The sequence below is a fragment of the Oncorhynchus nerka genome, linkage group LG25 (genome assembly GCF_034236695.1).
Source record: "Oncorhynchus nerka isolate Pitt River linkage group LG25, Oner_Uvic_2.0, whole genome shotgun sequence".
Lineage (NCBI taxonomy): Eukaryota > Metazoa > Chordata > Actinopteri > Salmoniformes > Salmonidae > Oncorhynchus > Oncorhynchus nerka.
Window position 1 is genome coordinate 36308579 of NC_088420.1, and position 27918 is coordinate 36336496.

Consider the following 27918-nt stretch of genomic DNA (forward strand, 5'->3'; position numbering starts at 1 on the left):
TAAGTGACATAGCATCTGCAATGTTTCTTTAATATTGACAATAATGGCAGTTAAGACTTTGAACAGTCACTTGTAATTAACTACCTTGTGTTGTCACATCGTTGCTAAAGTTTATGCCAAAAATGCTGGTTAAGGAGAAATGTTGTTGCGTTGTTGTACACACGTCTGTTACTATGGCCACCAAGGTAATTGGACCCTCCTATACAGTGGCTGTTCCATAGAATTAGGATGCGTAGAAAGGACATTCAGGTTCAATACAATGACTGGACTGGCTGCCATATTGGGTGCATCATTTTGAAAGTTCAATAAATATTCTATACTGCTATATTTTTAACTTTTACATTTTAGTAGACACTCTTATCCAGAGCGACTTACAGGAGCCATTAGGGTTAAGAGCCTTGTTCAAGGGCACATCGACAGATTATTCGCCTTATCTGCTCGGGGACTCGAACAGAGCTTCTACTAGTGCTGTCACTAGATCTGCTTAAAGCCCTGTGTGTGTGTGTTCCTAACCAGCCTTTATCTTCTTCATCTCGTTGTGGGCACACGGGTCGCTGCACTGGGATGGGGGCACCACCTCCCTTGGCCAGCGAATCAGGTCACTGCTCAGGCTCAGAGTCTCCGGCCACTCACCAATGGGCACGTATCTGTTGCGATCAGCGTTGTGCTGGTAACTGAAGATGTTGAACCAGCGACCTTTCAGTTACTGGCCCAACCCTCTAACCACTTGGCTAATATGCTACAATGAGAGCAAATGTGTGATTCAACAAATTGTATGAAATGTGGATACTATGTCCGTTCCAGCCATTCTATTCCTATGGGCTCGTCAGCCCAACTCAGGGAGCTTCATCCACTGTCAGTCCACAGTAGTGGGAATCCTACTGGAGTTACATAATACTGTCAACATTGTGCTGTTCCAACCATCAGTAATATACAAATATACAGATACAACATACAACATACAAATGAATGAAAATGCATACTGACTGGGTTATTACAATGAGACCTACAAAAAATAGTACAAAGTCTGCGGGCTATTGCAGGTGAGGCTGTCTCAGCCATTACCCCTACAGAACATCTGTCTCAGACACCCCTAATACATACACACACTCCTATCACAATCCTAACACACACACTCCTATCACAAACCTAACACACACACATACTCCTATCACAATCCCAACACACACACACACACACACACACACACACACACACACACACACACACACACACACACACACACACACACACACTTCTATCACAATCCTAACACACACACACTCCTATCACAACCCTAACACACACACATACTCCTATCAGAAACCTAACTCACACACACACTCCTATCAAAACCCTAACACACATACACACACACACACACACACACATACACACAATCCTATCACAACCCTAACACATACACACACTCCTATCACAACCCTAACACACACACATACACACACTCCTATCACAACCCTAACACACACACATACACACACTCCTATCACAACCCTAACACACACACACATACATACACTCCTAACACAATCTTAGCACACACACACACACTCCTATCACAACCTTAACACATACACACTCCTATCACAACCCAGTGCACAGTTATATATGTACACACGTCTTAACAAAGCTTTTCGAAACAAAGACTCAAAAAATCCTCCTACAAAGTTGTTTTGGTTCTTTTGTTCCTCTACAACAATTTTGATTCCATTATATGTACAGCACTAGAAAACAAAGTAGTATTAAACCCTTTCTACAGCCGTGAAACAGAACTGTGCTAGTCCACGTCGTGGGAGGAGGGGGCAGGGGGGCACAATGTGTGCCTATTGGCTAACAGTCTCTGGGGGGCAGGGTTAGAGAGGTGAGTGGGTGTGGTCACAGAGAGGAAGTGGTGGAGTCGACGATCTCTCTCCCATTACACACTGTCGGTACGTACTGGGCACTCACTGATGCTGGAGAGGGAGGGGGGAGAGTGAGGGAGGGAGAGAGAGAGAGAGAGAGAGAGAGAGAGAGAGAGAGAGAGAGAAAGAAAGAAAGAGAGAGAGATTAATAAAAATGGGACATTTAGTTAAATTCCAACTTGGCTACATAACGAACCATGCTCAGTGGTCAGTGTCTCTGACTGTAACTTAACCATACCGTGTGAAGCGTATGTGGTGGCAGGACCACTGACACTGAAGCGGTTGATATTCAGGCGGAGACTGGTGACGTTCTTCTGTGGTTGGAACATGATGATGTGGACCTTGGGAGCGAACATACAGCCCAGCACCACAAAGCCACTGAGACTGACAGAGATACACATGGTGGTGGTCTGGACCTGTAGAGGGAGACAGAGAACATGGTAACTCCACTGGAACAGAGGACCAGAGGAAGACAGAGAACATGGTAACTACACTGGAACAGAGGACCAGAGGAAGACAGAGAACATGGTAACTCCACTGGAACAGAGGACCAGAGGGAGACAGAGAACATGGTAACTCCACTGGAACAGAGGACCAGAGGAAGACAGAGAACATGGTAACTACACTGGAACAGAGGACCAGAGGAAGACAGAGAACATGGTAACTACACTGGAACAGAGGACCAGAGGAAGACAGAGAACATGGTAACTACACTGGAACAGAGGACCAGAGGAAGACAGAGAACATGGTAACTACACTGGAACAGAGGACCAGAGGACCAGGGAGACAGAGAACATGGTAACTACACTGGAACAGAGGACCAGAGGGAGACAGAGAACATGGTAACTACACTGGAACAGAGGACCAGAGGGAGACAGAGAACATGGTAACTACACTGGAACAGAGGACCAGAGGAAGACAGAGAACATGGTAACTACACTGGAACAGAGGACCAGAGGGAGACAGAGAACATGGTAACTACACTGGAACAGAGGACCAGAGGAAGACAGAGAACATGGTAACTCCACTGGAACAGAGGACCAGAGGAAGACAGAGAACATGGTAACTACACTGGAACAGAGGACCAGAGGGAGACAGAGAACATGGTAACTACACTGGAACAGAGGACCAGAGGAAGACAGAGAACATGGTAACTACACTGGAACAGAGGACCAGAGGAGACAGAGAACATGGTAACTACACTGGAACAGAGGACCAGAGGGAGACAGAGAACATGGTAACTCCACTGGAACAGAGGACCAGAGGAAGACAGAGAACATGGTAACTACACTGGAACAGAGGACCAGAGGGAGACAGAGAACATGGTAACTACACTGGAACAGAGGACCAGAGGAAGACAGAGAACATGGTAACTACACTGGAACAGAGGACCAGAGGGAGACAGAGAACATGGTAACTACACTGGAACAGAGGACCAGAGGAAGACAGAGAACATGGTAACTACACTGGAACAGAGGACCAGAGGAAGACAGAGAACATGGTAACTACACTGGAACAGAGGACCAGAGGAAGACAGAGAACATGGTAACTACACTGGAACAGAGGACCAGAGGAAGACAGAGAACATGGTAACTACACTGGAACAGAGGACCAGAGGAAGACAGAGAACATGGTAACTACACTGGAACAAAGGACCAGAGGAAGGAAGAATGCATGCTTTTTATGGACGTATGTATGAACAGACAGAAAAGCAAGAACAAATGTGTGTGTACCCACTTCCTGTATAAGTGCACACACACACACACCATCTCACAGGCAAGGCCGTGGTGTTAGTGTGTCTCTCTCTACCTCACAAGTCAGATTACCAAGGCCAAAGCAATTCTTTCCACAGCCTAAGGCTGTGTGTGTGATTTGTAAGGATCAGGTAAACACATAGCCCTCCTCTTGCTCTGCTTGTCAACAGTGTGTCAGTACCTGGCAGCCTCTTGGATTAACATTATAAGGGTGCACATAAAACAGTTAGCATGACATGTCAGGACAGATATCCTGCAGCCAGCGACAGTGGAAGACAGCACTGTGTCTTATTCAAATGTTTGCCCTTATGTTTGTTAATGATGAATATGAAGGTTGTGTAATACCGTAAGTGTGTTTATGCACGTGTGTGTGTGTGTGTGTGTTTGTGTGTGTGTGTGTGTGCGTGAACCTTGCTCTCACCCTGTAGTCACTGGATGTGACGTAGAATATGGGCAGGAAGGCTAGCCAGATGATACAGGTTGTGTACATGGTGAAACCTATGAACTTAGCCTCGTTGAAGTTCTCTGGACACTTCCTGGTCTTGAAGGCGTACCTAGGATCAGATAAAGGAGACAAATAGAATGAAATAATAAACAAACCTTGAAGGCTTACGCAATAAGAATGATAAACCTTCTGATGTCCACACACACAATCACACGCAGCACCTCTGCACCACCTACACAGTACACAGGATGACCAGGAGCACGTCGTATCCTAGCGAAAGCAGCATGCTGGAGTCACGGACGTTACACTTCAGGATCACTGTCTGCCGTCGCTCCGGTAACGTAAACCTCCTGGTACCAGGAACCTCCAGCAGCAACCACACAGACACCATCACTAACTGGACCGATATCAGACTGAGACAGATAAACACCTGGGGGGGGAGAGAAGCAACACCATCATCTAAGTTATCTATCTGTAATCTGCCTCCATCCCCCATCTCCCTCCTCCTTCCATCTCTCTCTACCTCTGTTCCTCGATCTCTCCCTCCATCTCTTTCCCCCCCTCTTCCCTCCCCCATCTTCTGACAGCTAGGATGACCTCTGACCTGGGACGTGGGGCTTATGAAGCGCGGCTTCGTGGTCCCGCCCCCGTCCTTCACCCCGCTGAAGATCCGGGCGATCCGATTGGTCTTGGTGAGCAGGGCAGAGTAGCAGACAGCAAATGAGGTGCTGAGGCCGAGGCGTCGCATGGCGCAGATAGCAGGTGAGGGCTTGGCCAGGAAGAGGAAGGTGAGGGAGTAGGACATGAAGACACCCAGCAGGAGAATGTAACACAACTCTCTGCCTGACGCCTTCACCAGGGGCGTGCTGTTGTGTCTCACAAACACCCAGAACACCAGAGATGTACACAGGAACCTGCAGATGGTGAGTAGATCAGTTTCAGTTTACTTTGTTGAATCCCCTTTGGGAAAAGTGTCTAGTGTTAGTGCTGGGCCTGAACAAAAGCCTACACTTTAGGCCTATCCCAACTGATGAGACTGATCCCTCTTCCTCTCCTCTAACTTCTCACCCAACAACAGCGATGCTGATTGGTCCGATAGCCCAGGCGTCCTCCCACATGATGTAGTCCTCAGGCAGGTCGTAACAGGAAGTGAGGTCTTCACTGGGCCACTGGCCAGGGGCGCAGGGCGAACAGGTGAACTCATCAGCTAGGTATTCATGAGCCTCACACGCTGTACAGATCCAACAACAGTACTCTCCTACAAGATACAGGTATAAAACAAATATATTACCTTAGGCAGCTTTTATGTAAGAAAAGGAAACTAGGATGTTTACATGAGAGCCAGCTGCTCCAATCATTTCATTCTTCCAAAACAAATTACACTGACACTTCTGCTAGTGATGTCACTAGATCTGCTTAAGCCCTATGTATGTGTGTATGTGTGTGTGTGTGTATGTGTGTGTGTGTGTGTGTGTGTTCCTCACCAGCCTGCATCTTTTTCATCTCGTTGCGGGCACACGGGTCGCTGCACTGGGATGGGGGCACCACCTCCCTTGGCCAGCGAATCAGGTCACTGCTCAGGCTCAGAGTCTCCGCCCACTCACCGATGGGCACATATCCGTAGCGATCAGCGTTGTGCTGGTAACTGAAGATATTGTAGCGTCCCATTCCGTCGCCATAGGCATCAAACTTCACCACGGTCTCAATACCGGGAGGAGAGAAGGGAGCTAAGAGAGAGAAGGAGGGGGGAGACAGAATGAGAAGGATGAGGAGAGGGGAGAGGAGCAGGGGAGAGAAAGAGAATGGTAGGGCATTAGAGAAGAGAGATGAGGAGAGAAGATAAGAAACAGAATGGAACTAGTGTCAGGATTTCAATTTCAAAGTCAATATGAATAAAGCAGTGTCACACAGAGAGGTGTATTGAATTCCAAGACATACACCACGCACAGAGCCAGTTTCTGGAGCTTTAAGACCTGTGTTACAGCATCTCACTGAGGACAATATCCTCTACTCAACAACACAACTGCAGAAAGAAGAAGCTCAGAACATACACCGCTTTATGAGAGTGTCACAACACTAATGTTACTGACTGGGATTGAACCTGTTACCTCTGTACCACAAAGCCAGTCGAGCTAAAGCCTGGACAAAATGACTAATTGTGTGAGTGTGGTTTACCGAAACTCCACTGCAAGAGGAAACGCATGAGGGTGACTGACGGATGTTTACCCCTATGAGGTAGGCCTATACAGAACTGTGATAATGTTTCCATGACCAAGATAGAGTCAGAGTGTGTTTACTGAGGGGCTGTATATGCTCAGTGTGTCTTAGTGAGGCCTGTTTCCCCATGATACTGGTATGTGCTTGACATAGACCCTGTGCTTTATATGCACCTCAGGATCAGGTCATATAAGGACAACCATCTACGGAACACTTGGTATTCTAGAGGAGAGGAGACCCATGGGACCAAGTGTGTGTGTTCTAGAGGAGACCCATGGGACCAGGTGTGTGTGTTCTAAAGGAGACCCATGGGACCAGGTGTGTGTGTTCTAGAGGAGACCCATGGGACCAGGTGTGTGTGTGTGTGTGTGTGTGTGTGTGTGTGTGTGTGTGTGTGTGTGTGCTCCATTGGGTCCTATTCTAACTGGTTTATAGCACATGGTTCTGAGCATGGTGGCAGATTGGGACTGTCGTGACGTTGTATTAGTTAATGTGACGACTGTTGTTCATCGAATGATTATGTCACGAACATTACCGAAGGTGACTCCCCTTCTTGTTCGGGTGGCGCTCGGCGGTCGTCGTCGCCGGTCTACTAGCTATCGCCGATCCGTTGTTCTGTGTTCGTTTAGTTCTGTCTAATTGGTAGCACCTGTTTCTTGTTTGGTTGTTAGGATAGGGTTATATATAGTCTGTTCAGCCCGCTTCTGTTTCGTGCGGGCATGTTCGCCTGTTTTCTTGTTTGAGTGTATTTTTGTTGGCATTTGGGTTTTACGCTGTCCGTTTATATTTCTGTTCATTTGTGTTTCCATGTTATGTTTCCGGGACATTTAAGCGTGTTGTTTTTCCCATATCTTTTGCTCTCTGCGCCTAACTCCACACCTCTTCACTCATTTACTCGTAACAGATTAAAAGTTTCTAATTGCGTGATTATCTGAATCAAGCAATTATTAACTCATTAACCTGGGGCACCATGGGAAAACTAGTTTTTAATTAGTTTCTATTTCCCAAATTAACTCAAAGAATATCAGAATATCGATTTTACAACAGCCGCTAATTAACCAGTTACCTCTACAATCTCGTTCTGAACATCGTATAGCCTGTGAATCTGCACGGACCCGGGTCTCACCATTGAGTTCGTACCACACCAATCTTAGTTGAATATTTATTTATGAGAAAACTACAATGATGATAAAAGATACACATAGACAAAACACATTATAGGCTATTGATTAGAACTTAGTATAACGGGCCAACACACTATGGCGCGTGTTACCCAAAATGGGGATTCAAAGAGAGAGAGAAAAAAGAAAGTACACGAGAGAAATATACATTTGGGTGAATTTGTCAGCTATGCTATTCTAACCCTAGCCTTGCCCCAAACTGCCGCTCTTATGGTTCAGAATATGATGATGTAATTACGTGAGGAAGATCTCCGAGGAGAACATTCAGGGGACCGTTCAGGCTGCTCGCTGATGCACTTCTCCGGCGCACTTTTCTGGTCGTCCTCACGATGTCAGTGTCCTTTTGGCTTAGGAGTCTGTTCCCTCAATCTTGCTCTGGAAGGGGTCTTCTGAGGACAGACAGCTCTGTAGCTCAGAGCTCACAGCATAGGAATGAAACCTTTTAGATACCACGATTCGCTGGGATTGGATGCTAGGGGGTCCGGCTTGAATACACCCGCTTAGACAAAGCTACTCATCCGTAGCTTGGGTAGAAAAATATTTCTTTGTCTTCAAACTTGTTTTGCATTCTGGGTTCGTTGACTTTTTAGACCTTAGCTGCAGCTTGGGTCATGTAGTCTTCTCTGTAAATTCTTTACTCACAGGTTTTATACCCTCGTGTCAGAAGTGGGCGTAACCGCCTTTAGGGCAATTCTCTGGGCGTACCTAGTTAAGAGCAAGATCTAGGTTTCTCTCAAATCCAATTTTAGACAACTAACTTAATATTTCATTTTTACCAAAACATTCCCTGTGATTTGGACATTTTCCACACAACGTACAATGTATAAACATCAAACATATACTAGGAAAGCTCTTCACGTTACAATGTTTTCGTAATAACGTAATCTATTAACCTTTAATAACAAAACAAAAATGACATATATTTTCATATTCCATCTATCGTCATGACCACCATTGTGGCAGACAAAAACCATTGTTCCAAAGTCCCTTTATTTCATAGTTTAATGTTCTGAGGCTGGTTCTCCATTATAACAGGACAAAGGAATTTGTCTGTGGCCTGAGATTTACCAGGGCGTGAGGGGTCATAAAACACCCACATCTTCAGACCCCTAGATCCCTCCTCCTCTGTTGGGGTTGAGAGATAATCTGTAGGGTTGTGGTCTCCTGTAACCTGACCTGATCAGGACAGTCATGACAGGGCTAAAGCTGACATCGTTGTGTGTGTTTGTGTGTGTGTGTGCGAACATACCTGCGTTTGTTAGTCTGTGTATGTGTGTGAGCATACCTGTTTTTGTTTGTGTGTTTGTGTGTGTGTGTGCATGTATTGTCATGACGTTGGCCTGAGAGGGAGGTTTATGACCCCCATAAATACCTTTCCCCTTTTGCGTGCGTGCGTACGTGCTCGCTTGCATGTGTGTGTGTGTGTGTGTATGTGTGTCTGCTGACTAGGACTAAAGCTGTGATAGCTGTGAAGACTCAATGAGATGAGAGAAGAATGGAGTGTCAGACCAGAGAGGTTTTAGGGCTTATGAAATCCATAAATCACAAAGACAACCTGAGTCTCTCTCTCCCCCTCTTCTCTATCCCGCTCTTTCTCTCTCTCTCCATCCTCAATACATCCCTCCCTCTCTTTCTGTCACTCACAGAGGATATTGGCAGTGCTTAGGCTTCTTTCCGAAATAAAAGTTCAATGATTTCAATAAGGAAAAGCTGATAAGATCTTAAGACTGAGAATAGCTGAACATTCTTAATACTACAAAATGCAGCTAATCTCTCTCTATATAATAAAGCAATAAGGTTAGACACACAGACACACACACACACCTCCCTCATTATCATAACTGCACCCTATTAGCATAACAGCTTTGTGTAAAAGGTTAATTGGCCACATTATGATTATGTGTTAGAACTGGTGTGCTGAATTCCAAATCAAGCCCTTGTCCCTACACCCTACTCCTATAGTCCCTCACTCAGATCTACATTCGTGGTTTGGGCCTGGGTAAGGAGGTGTTTGAGAATTCAGGACTAGTCTGCTGTCTGTCCCCAGATGGCACTCATATGTCTCTGATCCAACACCAGTACCTCTTCTATTCCCTGCAGAGAAATGAGACCTTGCTGGCAATCAGTACTAACTTAACACTGCAAGTTATAGCCACTCCAAGGCTACTGGAGGAGATTTTGATGACTGTGTAGATCTGACAAAGACAAGGTTGTAGAAAAACAACAACCATGAAGAGAATGGATTTGGTTGCTATCAGATCCCCACCCCCGCCAGTAGAGGTATTTGGTTTCTATGGCCGTGGGATCTGGTTCATTCAGGTTTGGTGCCTTGTGGGAATGGAAGCCTGTGTTCAACGTTCACTCACACTCACATGTCAATGCCAACTGCTGAACATACACACGTATGCACGCAAACATAACACACCTAGGCACACACACTCCTAACAAACCCGTATACTGTTCGTCCTGCAACTTCCTATAACGTTCTATGTGACCCAGTACCATATCCGTCAAGAGAGCATAGGTAGCCCAGAGTAAAGGCATATTTCTCCCCTCAGCTTGTTCTAGTTGAAGAGCTCTGGGAAACTGTCCAGTTCAGGCTCCGAGGTTAGCGGGACTCTCCCTAGGTCTCCCCAGCAGTATCTGCTTTGCTGAGAGCTCTAGCGGAATGAAGAACGTAGTCCTCTCTGATGTTGGAAAAAGGCTGAAGTCTGCAGCTTTACGTTAGACAGTAAAGCACTGCACTACACTGCATTCATATGCAGAGCAAATCTGTCTACACCATCCGTCTATTGTTTACTCTCTGTCTCTGTCTCCATCTCTCTCTCTCTCTCTCTCTCTCTCTCTCTCTCTCTCTCTCTCTCTCTCTCTCTCTCTCTCTCTCTCTCTCATGCAGCAGCACTCAAAGAGCTGGAACTAAACTACAGCTACTAAGACTATAGAGCAGCAATACATACATACATTCTGAGGCCAAATTCAAATTTAAAAACATTCAAAACTTGACTTGTAAATGAGAGAGTCTTTATTATTCTGGATGAATTAAAAGTAAGGGGAAGCAGGGCTTTCATTCAGTAGTTCAGAAATGAATTACACTCTCGATCATGTAGGGCTAACACGCTGGCCGCAGGGGATGCTGGGTATTACTGGGAGGGGGTGAACCAATCCCCTTTAATCCAATGATGGGGGGAAGAGAGGGAATACATAATGTGATACTGCAGAAAGAGAGAGAGGGGCTGTGAGAGAGAGAGAGAGAGAGAGAGAGAGTCCACCTGTCTGGCTGTTGATACCACACACTAAGGGACAGGTAACATTTAGACTGTATAAGCGTTGTGCAACATATGCTAGGATAATCTCAGCCTCTCATCTCCTATTCTCTTCTGTGCTCTCTCAGCCTCTTATCTCCTTTCCTTTCATCTCCTCTGCTCTGCTCTCCTCTCCTGCACTCTCCTCTCCTCTCCTCTGCTCTCCTCTCCTGCACTCTCCTCTCCTCTGCTCTGCTCTCCTCTCCTGCACTCTCCTCTCCTCTGCTCTCCTCTCCTGCACTCTCCTCTCCTCTCCTCTGCTCTCCTCTCCTGTGCTCTCCTTTCCTGTGCTCTCCTGTCCTGTGCTCTCCTGTGCTCTCCTCTCTTGCTCTCTCCTCTCCTCTGTTCTCCTTTCCTGTGCTCTCCTCTCCTTGCAGTAAATGCGGTGGTGAGTAAAATATTGTGAGATCCCAGAGGCAGTCTCTTCATCCTTCCCCTCATGCTCTCTATTTCTGTTCCTCCTACTTTTCCATCATCTTTCTCTCCCACCCTCCCTAACATCTTTAGAGCTGCAATGTAAAGAGATGTGTGTAATGTGCATTAGGCAAGACTTGTGCATGTGTGTGTGCGTGTGTTTGTGTTTGTGTCTGATGTTTGTTAGGCGTGGGGAATGTTCAGTCCAATCAGGCGATGCTTACATGTGTGTCCCAGAGAGAGAGACACATGAAAAACATCACAATGGGCTATATCTGTTCTCTCTGTGGTCTTTCTCTCCAGAGACTGAGAGTCACACTGGACAGCAGATGGAAAAGAAGAGATAGAAGAGAGAGAAAGGAAAGAAGATAGGAGAGGAGTGATAGAGGAGACAAAAGAGGGAATAGCAGGGGAGAAGAGAGGAGAGGAGTGATAGACAAGATAAGAGAGGAGACAGGAGGGGATGACAAGAGAAGGGAGGAACCAAATGATAGACACAAAGAAGAGATAGAAAGAGAAGAACAAGTGATAGCACAACAGAGAAGATGTTTTAAAGAAAAAGCTATAAAAAAGAAGAGGTAGGGAAGAGAGAAGAGAAGAGTGAGATAAAAGGATGAGCTAAAGAAAGGGAAAAGTGATGGATGAAAGGGAGCAGGTTGATGTGTATTGGGATGAGTCTTGTCCTGTAGGCAGACCTGAGTGATTTCCGCCCCAAAAAATCCTGAAAACAAAATTGAGCTTTTTGGTCTTAATTTAAAGATCGGATTAGGCATTACGGGTCAGAAGTGTGGTTAAAGCTATGGTTAGGGTTAGGTTTAATGACTTTGTGGCTGTGCCAGCTAGTGACCACTCTGCAGAGCTGCACTCAGTACATGAGTCTTCCCAATAAATGCTAATCTGTTGGAAGGGAGGGATGCAAGTGAAGGGAGGGAAGGGATGATGGCACCCAGGCAAGAAGCTTGTGAAGTGTTTATGAGTGGGAAGCACTGTTTCCAAGTGTGAAAAGGGGTGGGGGAGGGAAAGAGAAAGTGAAGGTTGTTCTCTGGCATGTAACCGTTACAGTAAGCTCTTAGCTCAATACGGCCCTGAAGGCACAACGCCTCTCCTCGCTCTGCTACACACACACACACACACACACACACACACACACACACACACACACACACAAAAGAGCAGACAGGGAATATGACAACTATCTGAACAGGAGGTTGCATGTGTGTGTCTGTCTGTCTGTCTGCGTATGTGTCTGTCTGCGTGTGTGTCTGTCTGCGTGTGTGTCTGTCTGCGTGTGTGTCTGTCTGTCTGTCTGTCTGTCTGTCTGTCTGTCTGTCTGTCTGTCTGTCTGTCTGTCTGTCTGTCTGTCTGTCTGTCTGTCTGTCTGTCTGTCTGTGTGTGTCTGTGTGTGTCTGTGTGTGTGTGTGTGTGTGTGTGTGTTTGTTGACTGATTTGTTTACTACAGATGGGGGACGGTAGGTGGGAGTTGAATGATGTCTTTGAAAAGTGTGTGGGTGGGGGGTGTCTGCGATTTCATGACGGCAAAAAATACAATTCTGAAGCTGTGGATTTTTCCAAAGCTCTGAGAGTGTATTTGTGTGTGTGTGTGTGTGTGTGTGTGTGTGTGTGTGTGTGTGTGTGTGTGTATAGCAGTGTTGGGGGTTACAAAGTAACGCTGTAGAGTAATAATGTGACTTTTTGCAGTACTGAGTAATAGAAAAGCGTTACTGTTCCAATCTGAGTAATAATATTGCAGTTTTTTACTAAAGACATAGGTTGATACTTCTGTTATCATTCCTCTCCTATTATACTTCTAGATCCAAATAAACATTTGTGATTATTATTCCCTCTCTGTTGGCGCAATATTTAAAAACATTGACTTTTTCAGCATGGAAGTACTCCCATGACTTTTGATTTGGTAGGACAAAATGACAAGAATATAAATGTAAAATGTCAACTTTGCCCAGGCGTGAAACACCTCTCCGCTGCTAGAAACAAGACTTCCCATCTCTTGAATCACCCTGCAAAGGCAACACGCCATTACAAAACTTTTTGCAAAACAACCCCGAGACCTGACCACTGCTGCTGAAGATGACTGTAGGTGTAGGCCTACCTCATCCAGATAACCAAGGCTTTATTTTAATTGTTCAGGAGGACAGACTGTAACCCAGGAAGAGCTGAACAACCTTGTAGATTGGTATATACAGTGCCTTGCGAAAGTATTCGGCCCCCTTGAACTTTGCGACCTTTTGCCACATTTCAGGCTTCAAACATAAAGATATAAAACTGTATTTTTTTGTGAAGAATCAACAACTAGTGGGACACAATCATGAAGTGGAACGACATTTATTGGATATTTCAAACTTTTTTAACAAATCAAAAACTGAAAAATTGGGCGTGCAAAATTATTCAGCCCCCTTTAAGTTAATACTTTGTAGCGCCACCTTTTGCTGCGATTACAGCTGTAAGTCGCTTGGGGTATGTCTCTATCAGTTTTGCACATCGAGAGACTGAAATTTTTTCCCATTCCTCCTTGCAAAACAGCTCGAGCTCAGTGAGGTTGGATAGAGAGCATTTGTGAACAGCAGTTTTCAGTTCTTTCCACAGATTCTCGATTGGATTCAGGTCTGGACTTTGACTTGGCCATTCTAACACCTGGATATGTTTATTTTTGAACCATTCCATTGTAGATTTTGCTTTATGTTTTGGATCATTGTCTTGTTGGAAGACAAATCTCCATCCCAGTCTCAGGTCTTTTGCAGACTCCATCAGGTTTTCTTCCAGAATGGTCCTGTATTTGGCTCCATCCATCTTCCCATCAATTTTAATCATCTTCCCTGTCCCTGCTGAAGAAAAGCAGGCCCAAACCATGATGCTGCCACCACCATGTTTGACAGTGGGGATGGTGTGTTCAGGTTGATGAGCTGTGTTGCTTTTACGCCAAACATAACGTTTTGCATTGTTGCCAAAAAGTTCAATTTTGGTTTCATCTGACCAGAGCACCTTCTTCCACATGTTTGGTGTGTCTCCCAGGTGGCTTGTGGCAAACTTTAAACGACACTTTTTATGGATATCTTTAAGAAATGGCTTTCTTCTTGCCACTCTTCCATAAAGGCCAGATTTGTGCAATATACGACTGATTGTTGTCTTATGGACAGAGTCTCCCACCTCAGCTGTAGATCTCTGCAGTTCATCCAGAGTGATCATGGGCCTCTTGGCTGCATCTCTGATCAGTCTTCTCCTTGTATGAGCTGAAAGTTTAGAGGGACGGCCAGGTCTTGGTAGATTTGCAGTGGTCTGATACTCCTTCCATTTCAATATTATCGCTTGCACAGTGCTCCTTGGGATGTTTAAAGCTTGGGAAATCTTTTTGTATCCAAATCCGGCTTTAAACCTCTTCACAACAGTATCTCGGACCTGCCTGGTGTGTTCCTTGTTCTTCATGATGCTCTCTGCGCTTTTAACGGACCTCTGAGACTATCACAGTGCAGGTGCATTTATACGGAGACTTGATTACACACAGGTGGATTGTATTTATCATCATTAGTCATTTAGGTCAACATTGGATCATTCAGAGATCCTCACTGAACTTCTGGAGAGAGTTTGCTGCACTGAAAGTAAAGGGGCTGAATCATTTTGCACGCCCAATTTTTCAGTTTTTGATTTGTTAAAAAAGTTTGAAATATCCAATAAATGTCGTTCCACTTCATGATTGTGTCCCACTTGTTGTCGATTCTTCACAAAAAAATACAGTTTTATATCTTTATGTTTGAAGCCTGAAATGTGGCAAAAGGTCGCAAAGTTCAAGGGGGCCGAATACTTTCGCAAGGCACTGTATATAGTAGAGGAAATGCTGCCCTTATCCACGGTAGAACCTGTCATTATTAGCTTACTTGTATTGGTGTATAGGCCTACATAACATAACATTTACATTGTTTACATTGAGTGAGGACACGCACTGTTTTGGTGTGTAGCGCAAAAGTAATATAATGAGTAGTGCAACAAATTACTTTTCCCATGGAGTAATAAGTAAAGTAATTTGTTATTGTTGAAAAAGTAATAGGAAATATATTACTTTTTTGTAACCCCAATGCTGGTGTTTAGCGGTTGGCTTTGAGAGAGCTCACATCTACAGTACTACTTCGACTATCGGCCATAGTGTCAGCTTAATAACCATAGCAACAGCATAGCTACAGAGAGGGCTCTGGCCTAGAAGAACATTGAGACTGCGCTAAATGATACACATCACACACATGCAAACTAAAGCACACAAAATGATCATCATCATCATCCTAATCATCAGAAGCATCAGTCTGTTCAGCCTCATCCTCCTGACTTTGATCACCACTGTACCACGTCTATCTATTCCTAACTGTGACATGTCTGTTGCAGTAAGACTGGAGGGAGGGATGGATGAGGGAAGGAGGGTGAGATAGAGAAATGAGGGAGGGAGGGAGGGAGGGTGAGAGCAAAGATTGGGAGGTAGGGTGAGAGAGGGAAGGAGAGGGGAGATTGACTATGGGGATGCTAGTAGATCAGAGTGACAGATCAGAGCGACTCCACCCATCTCTCTCACTTTCTCTCCAGCCCTCTATCTTCAGACTTATTCTTCCCACCTCCACTCCTGCTCACTGGAGGCTGTGGCTGCGGCAGCCTCTCTCCTCTCCCTCTTTTCCTCTCTCCCTCTCTTCCTCTCTCTCTCCCACTCTCCCCGAGACAGCCTCTCTCCTCTCCCTCTCTTCCTCTCTCTCTCCCTCTCTCTCTCCCTCTCTTCCTCTCTCTCTCCCACTCTCCCTGAGACAACCTATCTCCTCTCCCTCTCTTCCTCTCTCTCTCCCACTCTCCCTGAGACAGCCGTGCTCTGAGCCCTTTGATTTGCAGCTTGAGAAATGAAGATGTGGAATTTCAAAGAGAATCTTCCTCTGCTGACGCATATTGTCCCACTCCACCAGCAACCCAGCTCTACCTCCCTGCCTCCCCCTCTCTCTCCCTCTATCTCCTATCTCTCTTTCCCTCCCGCTATCTCTCCACCTCACTCCCTTTCACTACTGCTACCTTTCTCTATACCTCTACCCACTTCTGTCGACCTGTCAGTCTCCCTATGCCAAAACCTCCCTCTTCCTCTCTCTCTAAAGCTGTAGTGGCAGTGCTGTTTGTTGAGGTATTTTGATGTCCCCCATTCGTCATGGTTAGAAGGGGAATAAACAGCTCAAAACCTGTCTGTCTGTCTGTCTGTCTGTCTGTCTGTCTGTCTGTCTGTCTGTCTGTCTGTCTGTCTGTCTGTCTGTCTGTCTGTCTGTCTGTCTGTCTGTCTGTCTGTCTGTCTGTCTGTCTGTCTGTCTGTCTGTCTGTCTGTCTGTCTGTCTGCCTGCCTGTCTGCCTGTCTGTCTGTCTGTCTCTCCAACAGCAGTGTATTTATACCTATGTCTTTGTACCGCACCTGCCACTCAACCCAATCCAATTTTTCCCTTTTCCTTCTCTCCAGTCTTCAGAGATGCTCCTGCTATATGAACACACACACACACACACACACACACACACACACACACACACACACACACACACACAAACACACACTCTCACACGCACCGCACACACTCTCACACGCACACACGCATGTATGCATGCACTCACTCGCAATTGTATTATTACTACTATAGGAGTCTTTATTAACTTGAACTCTGTGCTGTCATATCAATTACACATATCTAATAGATGGCAACCAGCAAGCATTACAGTACATGTCAATTAAGGTGAACTATTCTTATACGTTTCCTGTTGCTATGCTTGCCAAAGCAATTCTTGCATATCTCTCTCCTCTTCTCTCTCTTCTAATGAACCCTCTTTCCTCCCCATTTCATGTCTCTCCCTCCCCTCAAATAGACCAAACAGTAAAGTTAATGTTATTCACTTTCACCTCTCTCTTTTCCACTGCTTCCATCCCTCACTCTGCCCCTCTCCTCCCATTCTGCCAGGTCTACAGTACTGACCAGTGAAACTGATGTAGAGGAGGTAGTCTACAGTACTGACCTGTGAAACTGATGTAGAGGAGGTAGTCTATAGTACTGACCTGTGAAACTGATGTAGAGGAGGTAGTCTACAGTACTGACCAGTGAAACTGATGTAGAGGAGGAAGTCTACAGTACTGACCAGTGAAACTGATGTAGAGGAGGTAGTCTACAGTCTGACCAGAAACTGACTGACCAGTACTGACCTGTGAAACTGATGTAGAGGAGGTAGTCTACAGTACTGACCTGTGAAACTGATGTAGAGGAGTCTACAGTACTGACCTGAAACTGATGTAGAGGAGGTGACAGTACTGACCTGTGAAACTGATGTAGAGGAGGTAGTCTACAGTACTGACCTGTGAAACTGATGTAGAGGAGGTAGTCTACAGTACTGACCTGTGAAACTGATGTAGAGGAGGTAGTCTACAGTACTGACCTGTGAAACTGATGTAGAGGAGGTAGTCTACAGTACTGACCTGTGAAACTGATGTAGAGGAGGTAGTCTACAGTACTGACCAGTGAAACTGATGTAGAGGAGGTAGTCTACAGTACTGACCTGTGAAACTGATGTAGAGGAGGTAGTCTACAGTACTGACCTGTGAAACTGATGTAGAGGAGGTAGACCAGTCTACAGTAGTCTGACCTGTGAAACTGATGTAGAGGAGGTAGTCTACAGTACTGACCTGTGAAACTGATGTAGAGGAGGTAGTCTACAGTACTGACCTGTGAAACTGATGTAGAGGAGGTAGTCTACAGTACTGACCTGTGAAACTGATGTAGAGGAGGTAGTCTACAGTACTGACCAGTGAAACTGATGTAGAGGAGGTAGTCTACAGTACTGACCTGTGAAACTGATGTAGAGGAGGTAGTCTACAGTACTGACCAGTGAAACTGATGTAGAGGAGTACAGTACTGACCAGTGAAACTGATGTAGAGGAGGTAGTCTACAGTACTGACCAGTGAAACTGATGTAGAGGAGGTAGTCTACAGTACTGACCTGTGAAACTGATGTAGAGGAGGTAGTCTACAGTACTGACCAGTGAAACTGATGTAGAGGAGGTAGTCTACAGTACTGACCTGTGAAACTGATGTAGAGGAGGTAGTCTACAGTACTGACCTGTGAAACTGATGTAGAGGAGGTAGTCTACAGTACTGACCTGTGAAACTGATGTAGAGGAGGTAGTCTACAGTACTGACCTGTGAAACTAGAGGAGGTATGTACTGACCTGTGAAACTGATGTAGAGGAGGTAGTCTACAGTACTGACTGAGTGAAACTGATGTGAAACTGAGGAGGTAGTCTACAGTACTGACCTGTGAAACTGATGTAGAGGAGGTAGTCTGACAGTACTGAGTGAAACTGATGTAGAGGAGGTAGACAGTACTGACCTGTGAAACTGATGTTGAGTAGGTAGTCTACAGTACTGACCAGTGAAACTGATGTAGAGGAGGTAGTCTACAGTACTGACCTGTGAAACTGATGTTGAGTAGGTAGTCTACAGTACTGACCAGTGAAACTGATGTAGAGGAGGTAGTCTACAGTACTGACCTGTGAAACTGATGTAGAGGAGGTAGTCTACAGTACTGACCTGTGAAACTGATGTAGAGGAGGTAGTCTACAGTACTGACCAGTGAAACTGATGTAGAGGAGGTAGTCTACAGTACTGACCTGTGAAACTGATGTTGAGTAGGTAGTCTACAGTACTGACCAGTGAAACTGATGTAGAGGAGGTAGTCTACAGTACTGACCTGTGAAACTGATGTTGAGTAGGTAGTCTACAGTACTGACCAGTGAAACTGATGTAGAGGAGGTAGTCTACAGTACTGATCTGTGAAACTGATGTTGAGTAGGAAACTGACCAGTGAAACTGATGTAGAGGAGGTAGTCTACAGTACTGACCTGTGAAACTGATGTAGAGGAGGTAGTCTACAGTACTGACCTGTGAAACTGATGTAGAGGAGGTAGTCTACAGTACTGACCAGTGAAACTGATGTAGAGGAGGAAGTCTACAGTACTGACCAGTGAAACTGATGTAGAGGAGGTAGTCTACAGTACTGACCTGTGAAACTGATGTTGAGTAGGTAGTCTACAGTACTGACCAGTGAAACTGATGTAGAGGAGGTAGTCTACAGTACTGACCAGTGAAACTGATGTAGAGGAGGTAGTCTACAGTACTGACCTGTGAAACTGATGTTGAGTAGGTAGTCTACAGTACTGACCTGTGAAACTGATGTAGAGGAGGTCGTCTACAGTACTGACCTGTGAAACTGATGTAGAGGAGGTAGTCTACAGTACTGACCAGTGAAACTGATGTAGAGGAGGTAGACAGTACTGACCTGTGAAACTGATGTTGAGTAGGTAGTCTACAGTACTGACCAGTGAAACTGATGTAGAGGAGGTAGTCTACAGTACTGACCTGTGAAACTGATGTAGAGGAGGTAGTCTACAGTACTGACCTGTGAAACTGATGTAGAGGAGGTAGTCTACAGTACTGACCTGTGAAACTGATGTAGAGGAGGTCGTCTACAGTACTGACCTGTGAAACTGATGTAGAGGAGGTAGTCTACAGTACTGACCAGTGAAACTGATGTAGAGGAGGTAGTCTACAGTACTGACCTGTGAAACTGATGTTGAGTAGGTAGTCTACAGTACTGACCAGTGAAACTGATGTAGAGGAGGTAGTCTACAGTACTGACCTGTGAAACTGATGTAGAGGAGGTAGAAGTACTGACCTGTGAAACTGATGTAGAGGAGGTAGTCTACAGTACTGACCAGTGAAACTGATGTAGAGGAGGAAGTCTACAGTACTGACCAGTGAAACTGATGTAGAGGAGGTAGTCTACAGTACTGACCTGTGAAACTGATGTAGAGGAGGTAGTCTACAGTACTGACCAGTGAAACTGATGTAGAGGAGGTAGTCTACAGTACTGACCTGTGAAACTGATGTAGAGGAGGTAGTCTACAGTACTGACCTGTGAAACTGATGTAGAGGAGGTAGTCTACAGTACTGACCTGTGAAACTGATGTAGAGGAGGTAGTCTACAGTACTGACCTGTGAAACTGATGTAGAGGAGGTAGTCTACAGTACTGACCTGTGAAACTGATGTAGAGGAGGTAGTCTACAGTACTGACCAGTGAAACTGATGTAGAGGAGGTAGTCTACAGTACTGACCTGTGAAACTGATGTTGAGTAGGTAGTCTACAGTACTGACCTGTGAAACTGATGTAGAGGAGGTAGTCTACAGTACTGACCTGTGAAACTGATGTTGAGTAGGTAGTCTACAGTACTGACCAGTGAAACTGATGTAGAGGAGGTAGTCTACAGTACTGACCTGTGAAACTGATGTTGAGTAGGTAGTCTACAGTACTGACCAGTGAAACTGATGTAGAGGAGGTAGTCTACAGTACTGACCTGTGAAACTGATGTAGAGGAGGTCGTCTACAGTACTGACCTGTGAAACTGATGTAGAGGAGGTAGTCTACAGTACTGACCAGTGAAACTGATGTAGAGGAGGTAGTCTACAGTACTGACCTGTGAAACTGATGTTGAGTAGGTAGTCTACAGTACTGACCAGTGAAACTGATGTAGAGGAGGTAGTCTACAGTACTGACCTGTGAAACTGATGTTGAGTAGGTAGTCTACAGTACTGACCAGTGAAACTGATGTAGAGGAGGTAGTCTACAGTACTGATCTGTGAAACTGATGTTGAGTAGGTAGTCTACAGTACTGACCAGTGAAACTGATGTAGAGGAGGTAGTCTACAGTACTGACCTGTGAAACTGATGTAGAGGAGGTAGTCTACAGTACTGACCTGTGAAACTGATGTAGAGGAGGTAGTCTACAGTACTGACCAGTGAAACTGATGTAGAGGAGGAAGTCTACAGTACTGACCAGTGAAACTGATGTAGAGGAGGTAGTCTACAGTACTGACCTGTGAAACTGATGTTGAGTAGGTAGTCTACAGTACTGACCAGTGAAACTGATGTAGAGGAGGTAGTCTACAGTACTGACCAGTGAAACTGATGTAGAGGAGGTAGTCTACAGTACTGACCTGTGAAACTGATGTTGAGTAGGTAGTCTACAGTACTGACCAGTGAAACTGATGTAGAGGAGGTAGTCTACAGTACTGACCAGTGAAACTGATGTAGAGGAGGAAGTCTACAGTACTGACCTGTGAAACTGATGTAGAGGAGGTAGTCTACAGTACTGACCTGTGAAACTGATGTAGAGGAGGTAGTCTACAGTACTGACCAGTGAAACTGATGTAGAGGAGGTAGTCTACAGTACTGACCAGTGAAACTGATGTAGAGGAGGTAGTCTACAGTACTGACCTGTGAAACTGATGTAGAGGAGGTAGTCTACAGTACTGACCTGTGAAATTGATGATCACAAGGTAGCCTACAGTATTGACCTGTGAAATTGATGATCACAAGGTAGTCTACAGTACTGACCTGTGAAACTGATGATCACAAGGTAGCCTACAGTACTGACCTGTGAAATTGATGATCACAAGGTAGCCTACAGTATTGACCTGTGAAATTGATGATCACAAGGTAGTCTACAGTACTGACCTGTGAAACTGATGATCACAAGGTAGCCTACAGTACTGACCTGTGAAATTGATGATCACAAGGTATCCTACAGTATTGACCTGTGAAATTGATGATCACAAGGTAGTCTACAGTACTGACCTGTGAAACTGATGATCACAAGGTAGCCTACAGTACTGACCTGTGAAATTGATGATCACAAGGTAGCCTACAGTACTGAGCTGTGAAACTGATGATCACAAGGTAGCCTACAGTACTGATCAGTGAAACTGATGTAGAGGAGGTAGTCTACAGTACTGACCTGTGAAACTGATGTAGAGGAGGTAGTCTACAGTACTGACCTGTGAAACTGATGTAGAGGAGGTAGTCTACAGTACTGACCAGTGAAACTGATGTAGAGGAGGTAGTCTACAGTACTGACCAGTGAAACTGATGTAGAAGAGGTAGTCTACAGTACTGACCAGTGAAACTGATGTTGAGGAGGTAGTCTACAGTACTGACCTGTGAAGCTGATGTTGAGTAGGTAGCCTACAGTACTGACCTGTGAAGCTGATGTTGAGAAGGTAGCCTACAGTACTGACCTGTGAAGCTGATGTTGAGAAGGTAGTCTCTGTAGAGCTTGCGTCCATCCAGAGCCTTCATGCTGTCACAGAGCTTGCTGGTGTTGGAACACAGTGTTCTCTGCATCTTATCGAGGGCGTGGGCCACAGCGTATACCGCATTCACCACAAACATGATCTTGGACTCCGGCTCAAAGTTACTATCATCCACCAACACACCCTTCTCACAGGGAGGGAGAGAGAGAGACACAGATCCCCCTGACCCTACTGCTCCTGCCCCAGCTCCTACTCCTCCACCCCCTCCTCCAAGCGAGCACTGGAACTTCTGCTCCCAGAATTCTCGATACCAGGGGTTGCGGTGGTTGTTGATTGGATCCAGAGACAGGAAGTAGCGGTTGAACGCCGGCACAGGATTGGCTGCCAGCTCCAGGGTGATGGCCCCGTTGGCTGTGGCCTCATTGCCCTTGACAATGCTCTCCTGTGCCCCCCAGCCGTCACTGGCCACCCAGATGAAGGTGGTGTTGAGTCGTGCGGCGGCAGAGAGGAGTTCCCGAGCGTCATCGCTGCGCAGGAAGAGGACAGCTACGCGGGCGTTGGGCTTCTGGAGGAGCTGCCTGATCACTGCCTCATAGGACTTCTTAGCGTTAGAGCGGCCCACCTGGACATGAGAAGGAACATCCTTCAGTTATTTACACTGGGAGAGTAAACACACATCCGAAAGAGGTCTACTACAGATGTAGGATCTTTATTTGATCACCCTGTTGCAGGAGAACTATCCTCCACTGCAGGAAACGTTAAACCTGTATTGCAGTTTGTAATTTCCACTTTGAAATGTAAGACTTGATTTTCCCTTACGAAAAATGTATCAACCCCTACAAAATTGTCCATTAATTATAATAATTTACATTTCCTGTTGCTGCAGGATTATTTTCCTGCTGTAGCAAACTGGCTCAAAATAAGACCTGCATCTGTACATAGAATAGCAGGCTAAAATACATAGTAGCACGCTGTAGGGTTAACCCTAAACCCATCTCCTTCTCCTGTTGTTTCTGTCTGATCAACCTCTCATCTCTTCTATGCTTGCTCTTCTATATTCTAACATAGGTCTGCGCCTATCTCCTTCACTGTCAATCTCCCTATATAATCTCCTGATAACCTTATCTCCTTCACTGTCAATCTCCCTATATTATCTCCCGATAACCTTATTTCCACTTCTATCTCCCCCTACCTTCTCAGAGGTAGCGATGCAGATGTTCCTCATACGGGCTTCCTGTTCAAAGGCCTCAATGCCCGTCTCTCCGTAGTCTCCCTCTGATGCCACCGTGGACACGTAGGTCCAGTTGAACAGCCGCAGGATCTCTGCCATGGCCTTGGCCTGGTAGAAGTCAGGGGGCACCGTGCGGGCAAAGTAGTCATAGCGTGTCTTGTCACTGAGCTTGGCGCTAGTGGAGGCATAGCTGATCTGAGGGATCTGAAAGAGGCGCAGCAGGTTGGCCACCTGCGAGTTGGAGGCAAACAGACATGAGAAACAGACACACACAGATGCAAATCCACACACACAGTTGTGCAAGTTTATACACAGTCAATAAACTGCGGACTCATCCATTAGTGATGGACATAAGGGGTCTAGGCTCTATATGATATTCACTTTGGTAACGTTCTCCTGATTAAGATTTTACACACACACACACACACACACACACACACACACACACACACACACACACACACACACACACACACACACACACACACACACACACACACACACACACACACACACACACACACACACACACACACACACACACACACACACACACACACACACACACACACACACACACACTGACTGCCCTGTGGGCACACAGGCCAAACAACAACAAAGACTCTCAACCCGGAGAAAACAAAGAGTAATTGTATGTGGTGAAAAACAAGTGATGAGGGATAACAATGCCTATCAGAGAGAGGAGGAGAGTGGACTGAGGTCAGAATACACTGGGCTCTCCCCTCAGAGTGAGGGAGTGACAGCTTTTAATACAAAGAGAGAGGTGGAGAGGAAGAGAAAGAGAGAGATTGACTAAAAAAAGAGACACTGAGAGAAACAGAGACAGAGTTGTAGAGATGAGGGATTTGGGTCTGATAGAGTAGAGGAGCACTGTGGAGAGCAGAGGGAAGGGGAGGAGAGGGGGAGAGGAGAGGGGGTAGAGGAAAGGAGAGGGAGGAGAGGAGAGGGGGTAGAGGAGAGGAGAGTGGGGGAAGGGAGGAGAGTGGGGGAGGGTAGAAGAGGAGGGGGAGGAGAGTGGGGGAGGGGAGGAGAGGGGGAGAGGGGAGGATGCTTTGTGCAGTCACAGAAGAAGAGGAGGAGATGTTATGCTAAATTATGCAAATCACCTTACTCTGTCACAATACCATACCACTGGAGCTGTGTGAATGTATTTGTGCGTGTGTGTGTGTGTTTGTGTGTGTGTGTGTGTGTGTGTGTGTGTGTGTGTGTGTGTGTGTGTGTGGGTGTGTGTGTGTGTGTGTGTGTGTGTGTGTGTGTGTGTGTGTGTGTGTGTGTGTGTGTGTGTGGGTGTGTGTGTGTGTGTGTGTGTGTGGGGGTTTTGTTTCTGTGTGTGTGTTACCTGTATGGACACACTGCTATAGGATCCTCCTATAACTCCAGCAATGGCCAGGGGAATGTCTTCCTGTAGAGCGTAGGATCCATCAGGACAGATAAACTCCGTATCGTCCACCTTGGTCAGAGATGCACGCACAAACTCCAGCGCCTGGAAAGCACACACACACATACTCAATAAACACTTATTTAAAGCCTGTAAATGTAATATTGACAGTGTTTTCTATGAGCTACAATTAGGCTCACCTTGATATTTATTTAAAGGGCAAGCTTATTATGCCATTTGTATAATTTTTCTACAGCAAAAGCTTAAAAAGCAGGAAGAAATCAAATGTGTGTGTGCTTATGTGTGTATGTGTGTGAGTGCTCACCAACCTGTTCCAGTGCGTATGTATCTCTAGAACAGGTGTCCAGTATGTGAACTCCCAGACTGACTCCAGGCAATAGAGTAGGATCAGAGTTGATCCTGTCTATAGCAAACAGCATGGCCTCCAACCTCTGGATCCCTCTGTCCTCGTTCACCCTCCCACACTCCTCTATCCCTCCCCCCTTCTCATGGACTGGGAACAGCCCCCCCAAGACCAGGTCTCCCTCGATCCGGATCTCTCGACGGGGGTGAGGGGGGTCCACCCCCAGAGACACTAGCACACACCGACACAACACAGCTAGGAGGACTGTAGAGATGCGGGATAACATAGTGGAGTGGAGTGGAGTGGAGTGGAGTGGAGTGGAGTGGAGTGGAGTGGAGTGGAGTGGAGTGGAGTGGAGAGGAGAGGAGAGGAAAAGAGAGGAGAGGAGAGGAGTAAGGTTAAGGGTTTGGAGTGAGGGGTTAGAGGTCAAGAGTATGGGTCAGGGGTGAGGGTTCAAAGGTAAAGGGGTGAAGAGTCAAGGTGAAGTAGTGCGGTCACAGTAGCTGCTGGTCTGTTTGTGGTCCATCGAATGGTCAAGGAGAGTTCAACTGGACCACACATGAAGGAGCACACGGTCTAGACATCAGACCTTCTAGAGGAGAGGAGAGGAGAGAGAAAGAGGAGGGGGGGGTGCAGAACAACAAGAGATAAGGCTAAACAACTCATCTCAAAGCAGCTCTATGTATCTACTGTACAAGTGACATGTTTTGTGCTGACATCAAATATGTTAGAGTTATGTTCGAGTTTTCTGAGAGTTATGGGAGACTTTTGGGGTATTGTTAACAAGAGCTGACAGTAATGTCTACTTCACAGCCAGTCAGACCATGACTAAAAGGATAGGAGACGGTTTGGAGAATGCCTCTCTCTCTCGCTCTCTCTCTCTCTCGCTCTCTCCCTCTCTCATCCTCTTTCTGTCTCCCCCCTCTCTCAGCTTCTTTCCCAAATCTCTCTCTACTGCAGCAAACTCTATTACTCTTCTCCCTGCGCAATGCTGTGTGTGCCTGCGTGTGCGGCATGTGTGTAGGTGTATGTGTTTAGGTGTATGTGTGTAGGTGTAGGTGTATAGGTGCATGTGTTCAGGTGTATGTGTGTATGTGTAGGTGTATAGGTGCATGTGTTCAGGTGTATGTGTGTATGTGTAGGTGTATAGGTGCATGTGTTCAGGTGCATGTGTGTAGGTGTATGTGTTTAGGTGTATGTGTGTAGGTGTAGGTGTATAGGTGCATGTGTTCAGGTGTATGTGTGTATGTGTAGGTGTATAGGTGCATGTGTTCAGGTGCATGTGTGTAGGTGTATGTGTTTAGGTGTATGTGTGTAGGTGTAGGTGTATAGGTGCATGTGTTCAGGTGTATGTGTGTATGTGTATATGTGTATGTGTATTTGTGTAGGTGTATGTGCATAGGTGTTTGTGCCTGTGGCTGTTTTAGGATAAGTCTGTTCAGATAGCTGATATAGAAGCCCAGGGTTCAGATGCCACTGCTCTGGAACTCTTCCTGAATCTGAACTCTGTTTCAATGATTCCTCACTCGCCCATGCCTTACACTCTGACTGTTGGTGTGTGCTCCCACATACCTGCCTCCACTGACACAGACACAGCACATTTTCTTGTGAGACTGTGTGTGTGTGTGTGTGTGTGTGTGTGTGTGTGTGTGTGTGTGTGTGTGTCTGTGTGAGTACCCAAACTGATGCTAAGTCCTCAACTAAAGCTCCCTTTCTGTTTCCCTAAGCCCAGAACATGCCTATCTACCCAGCAGAACTAAAACCACTGTCTCTTCACAACCAACAATCTAATTCTATTCCACTGAACCCCCTGAAATAATGCCTTACAACACATACGTTCCAACAACACAACAGAGAGAGAGAGAGAGGGATAGAGATAGGGAGAGGTTCACTATGTATGATCTGAGTGCTTTCTTCTGTCCTATCAGTGTGTGTGTGTGTGTGTGTGTGTGTGTGTGTGTGTGTGTGTGTGTGTGTGTGTGTGTGTGTGTGTGTGTGTGTGTGTGTGTGTATTGTCATGACGTTGGCCTGAGAGGGAGGTTTATGACCACCATAAATACCTTTCCCCCTTTTTCTCTCTCTACTCTATCTACTCGATGTGACTATTGAAAATCCCTTTGTTAACATTGAGAGAGTGGCTGGTGACATCAAATGATGGGAAATGGAACCATATGTCGGTAATCCAACCAGTTGAAAATATGCTTTGGGACTTAATCAGTTCAGTTCAGTTGACGTCTGAGACGTGATTACTGATGATAGGACGACATAAACTGCATCTTGAAAGGTCTACACATTATAGTTATCAGATTCACATAGAAGTGTAGTGCAATTTAAATGTTTAAATATGTGAACAGACAGTGGTTGTAAACTCTGCCAACTCAGTGGCCCCGCCCATGTGAACAGACAGTGGTTGTAAACTATGAGACACGGCCCTCTCTCCCAATCCTATATAAGCCCCTTGACGAAAATGTAACTTCCTGTTCCAAGGACGTGTGGACTGGCAGTCCCCACGTTGAAAGGACAAAGACCACCTACAGAACT

At 45.8% G+C, this 27918-nt stretch overlaps 1 protein-coding gene across 1 annotated transcript; it reads right to left on the reverse strand.

The window, feature by feature from the left end:
- On the reverse strand, positions 1-25939 carry LOC115109458 (metabotropic glutamate receptor 3-like). The gene is made up of 11 exons (XM_065009762.1): positions 25343-25939; positions 24975-25118; positions 23576-23845; positions 22369-23005; positions 5606-5848; positions 5190-5379; positions 4726-5035; positions 4358-4551; positions 4098-4230; positions 2161-2338; positions 1-1973 (listed from the first exon to the last, which is right to left on the reverse strand). The coding sequence occupies exons 1-11, from the start codon at positions 25661-25663 to the stop codon at positions 1897-1899; spliced, it is 2697 nt and encodes an 898-aa protein (XP_064865834.1). The 5' UTR covers positions 25664-25939; the 3' UTR covers positions 1-1896.
- Positions 25940-27918: the final 1979 nt, after the last annotated feature.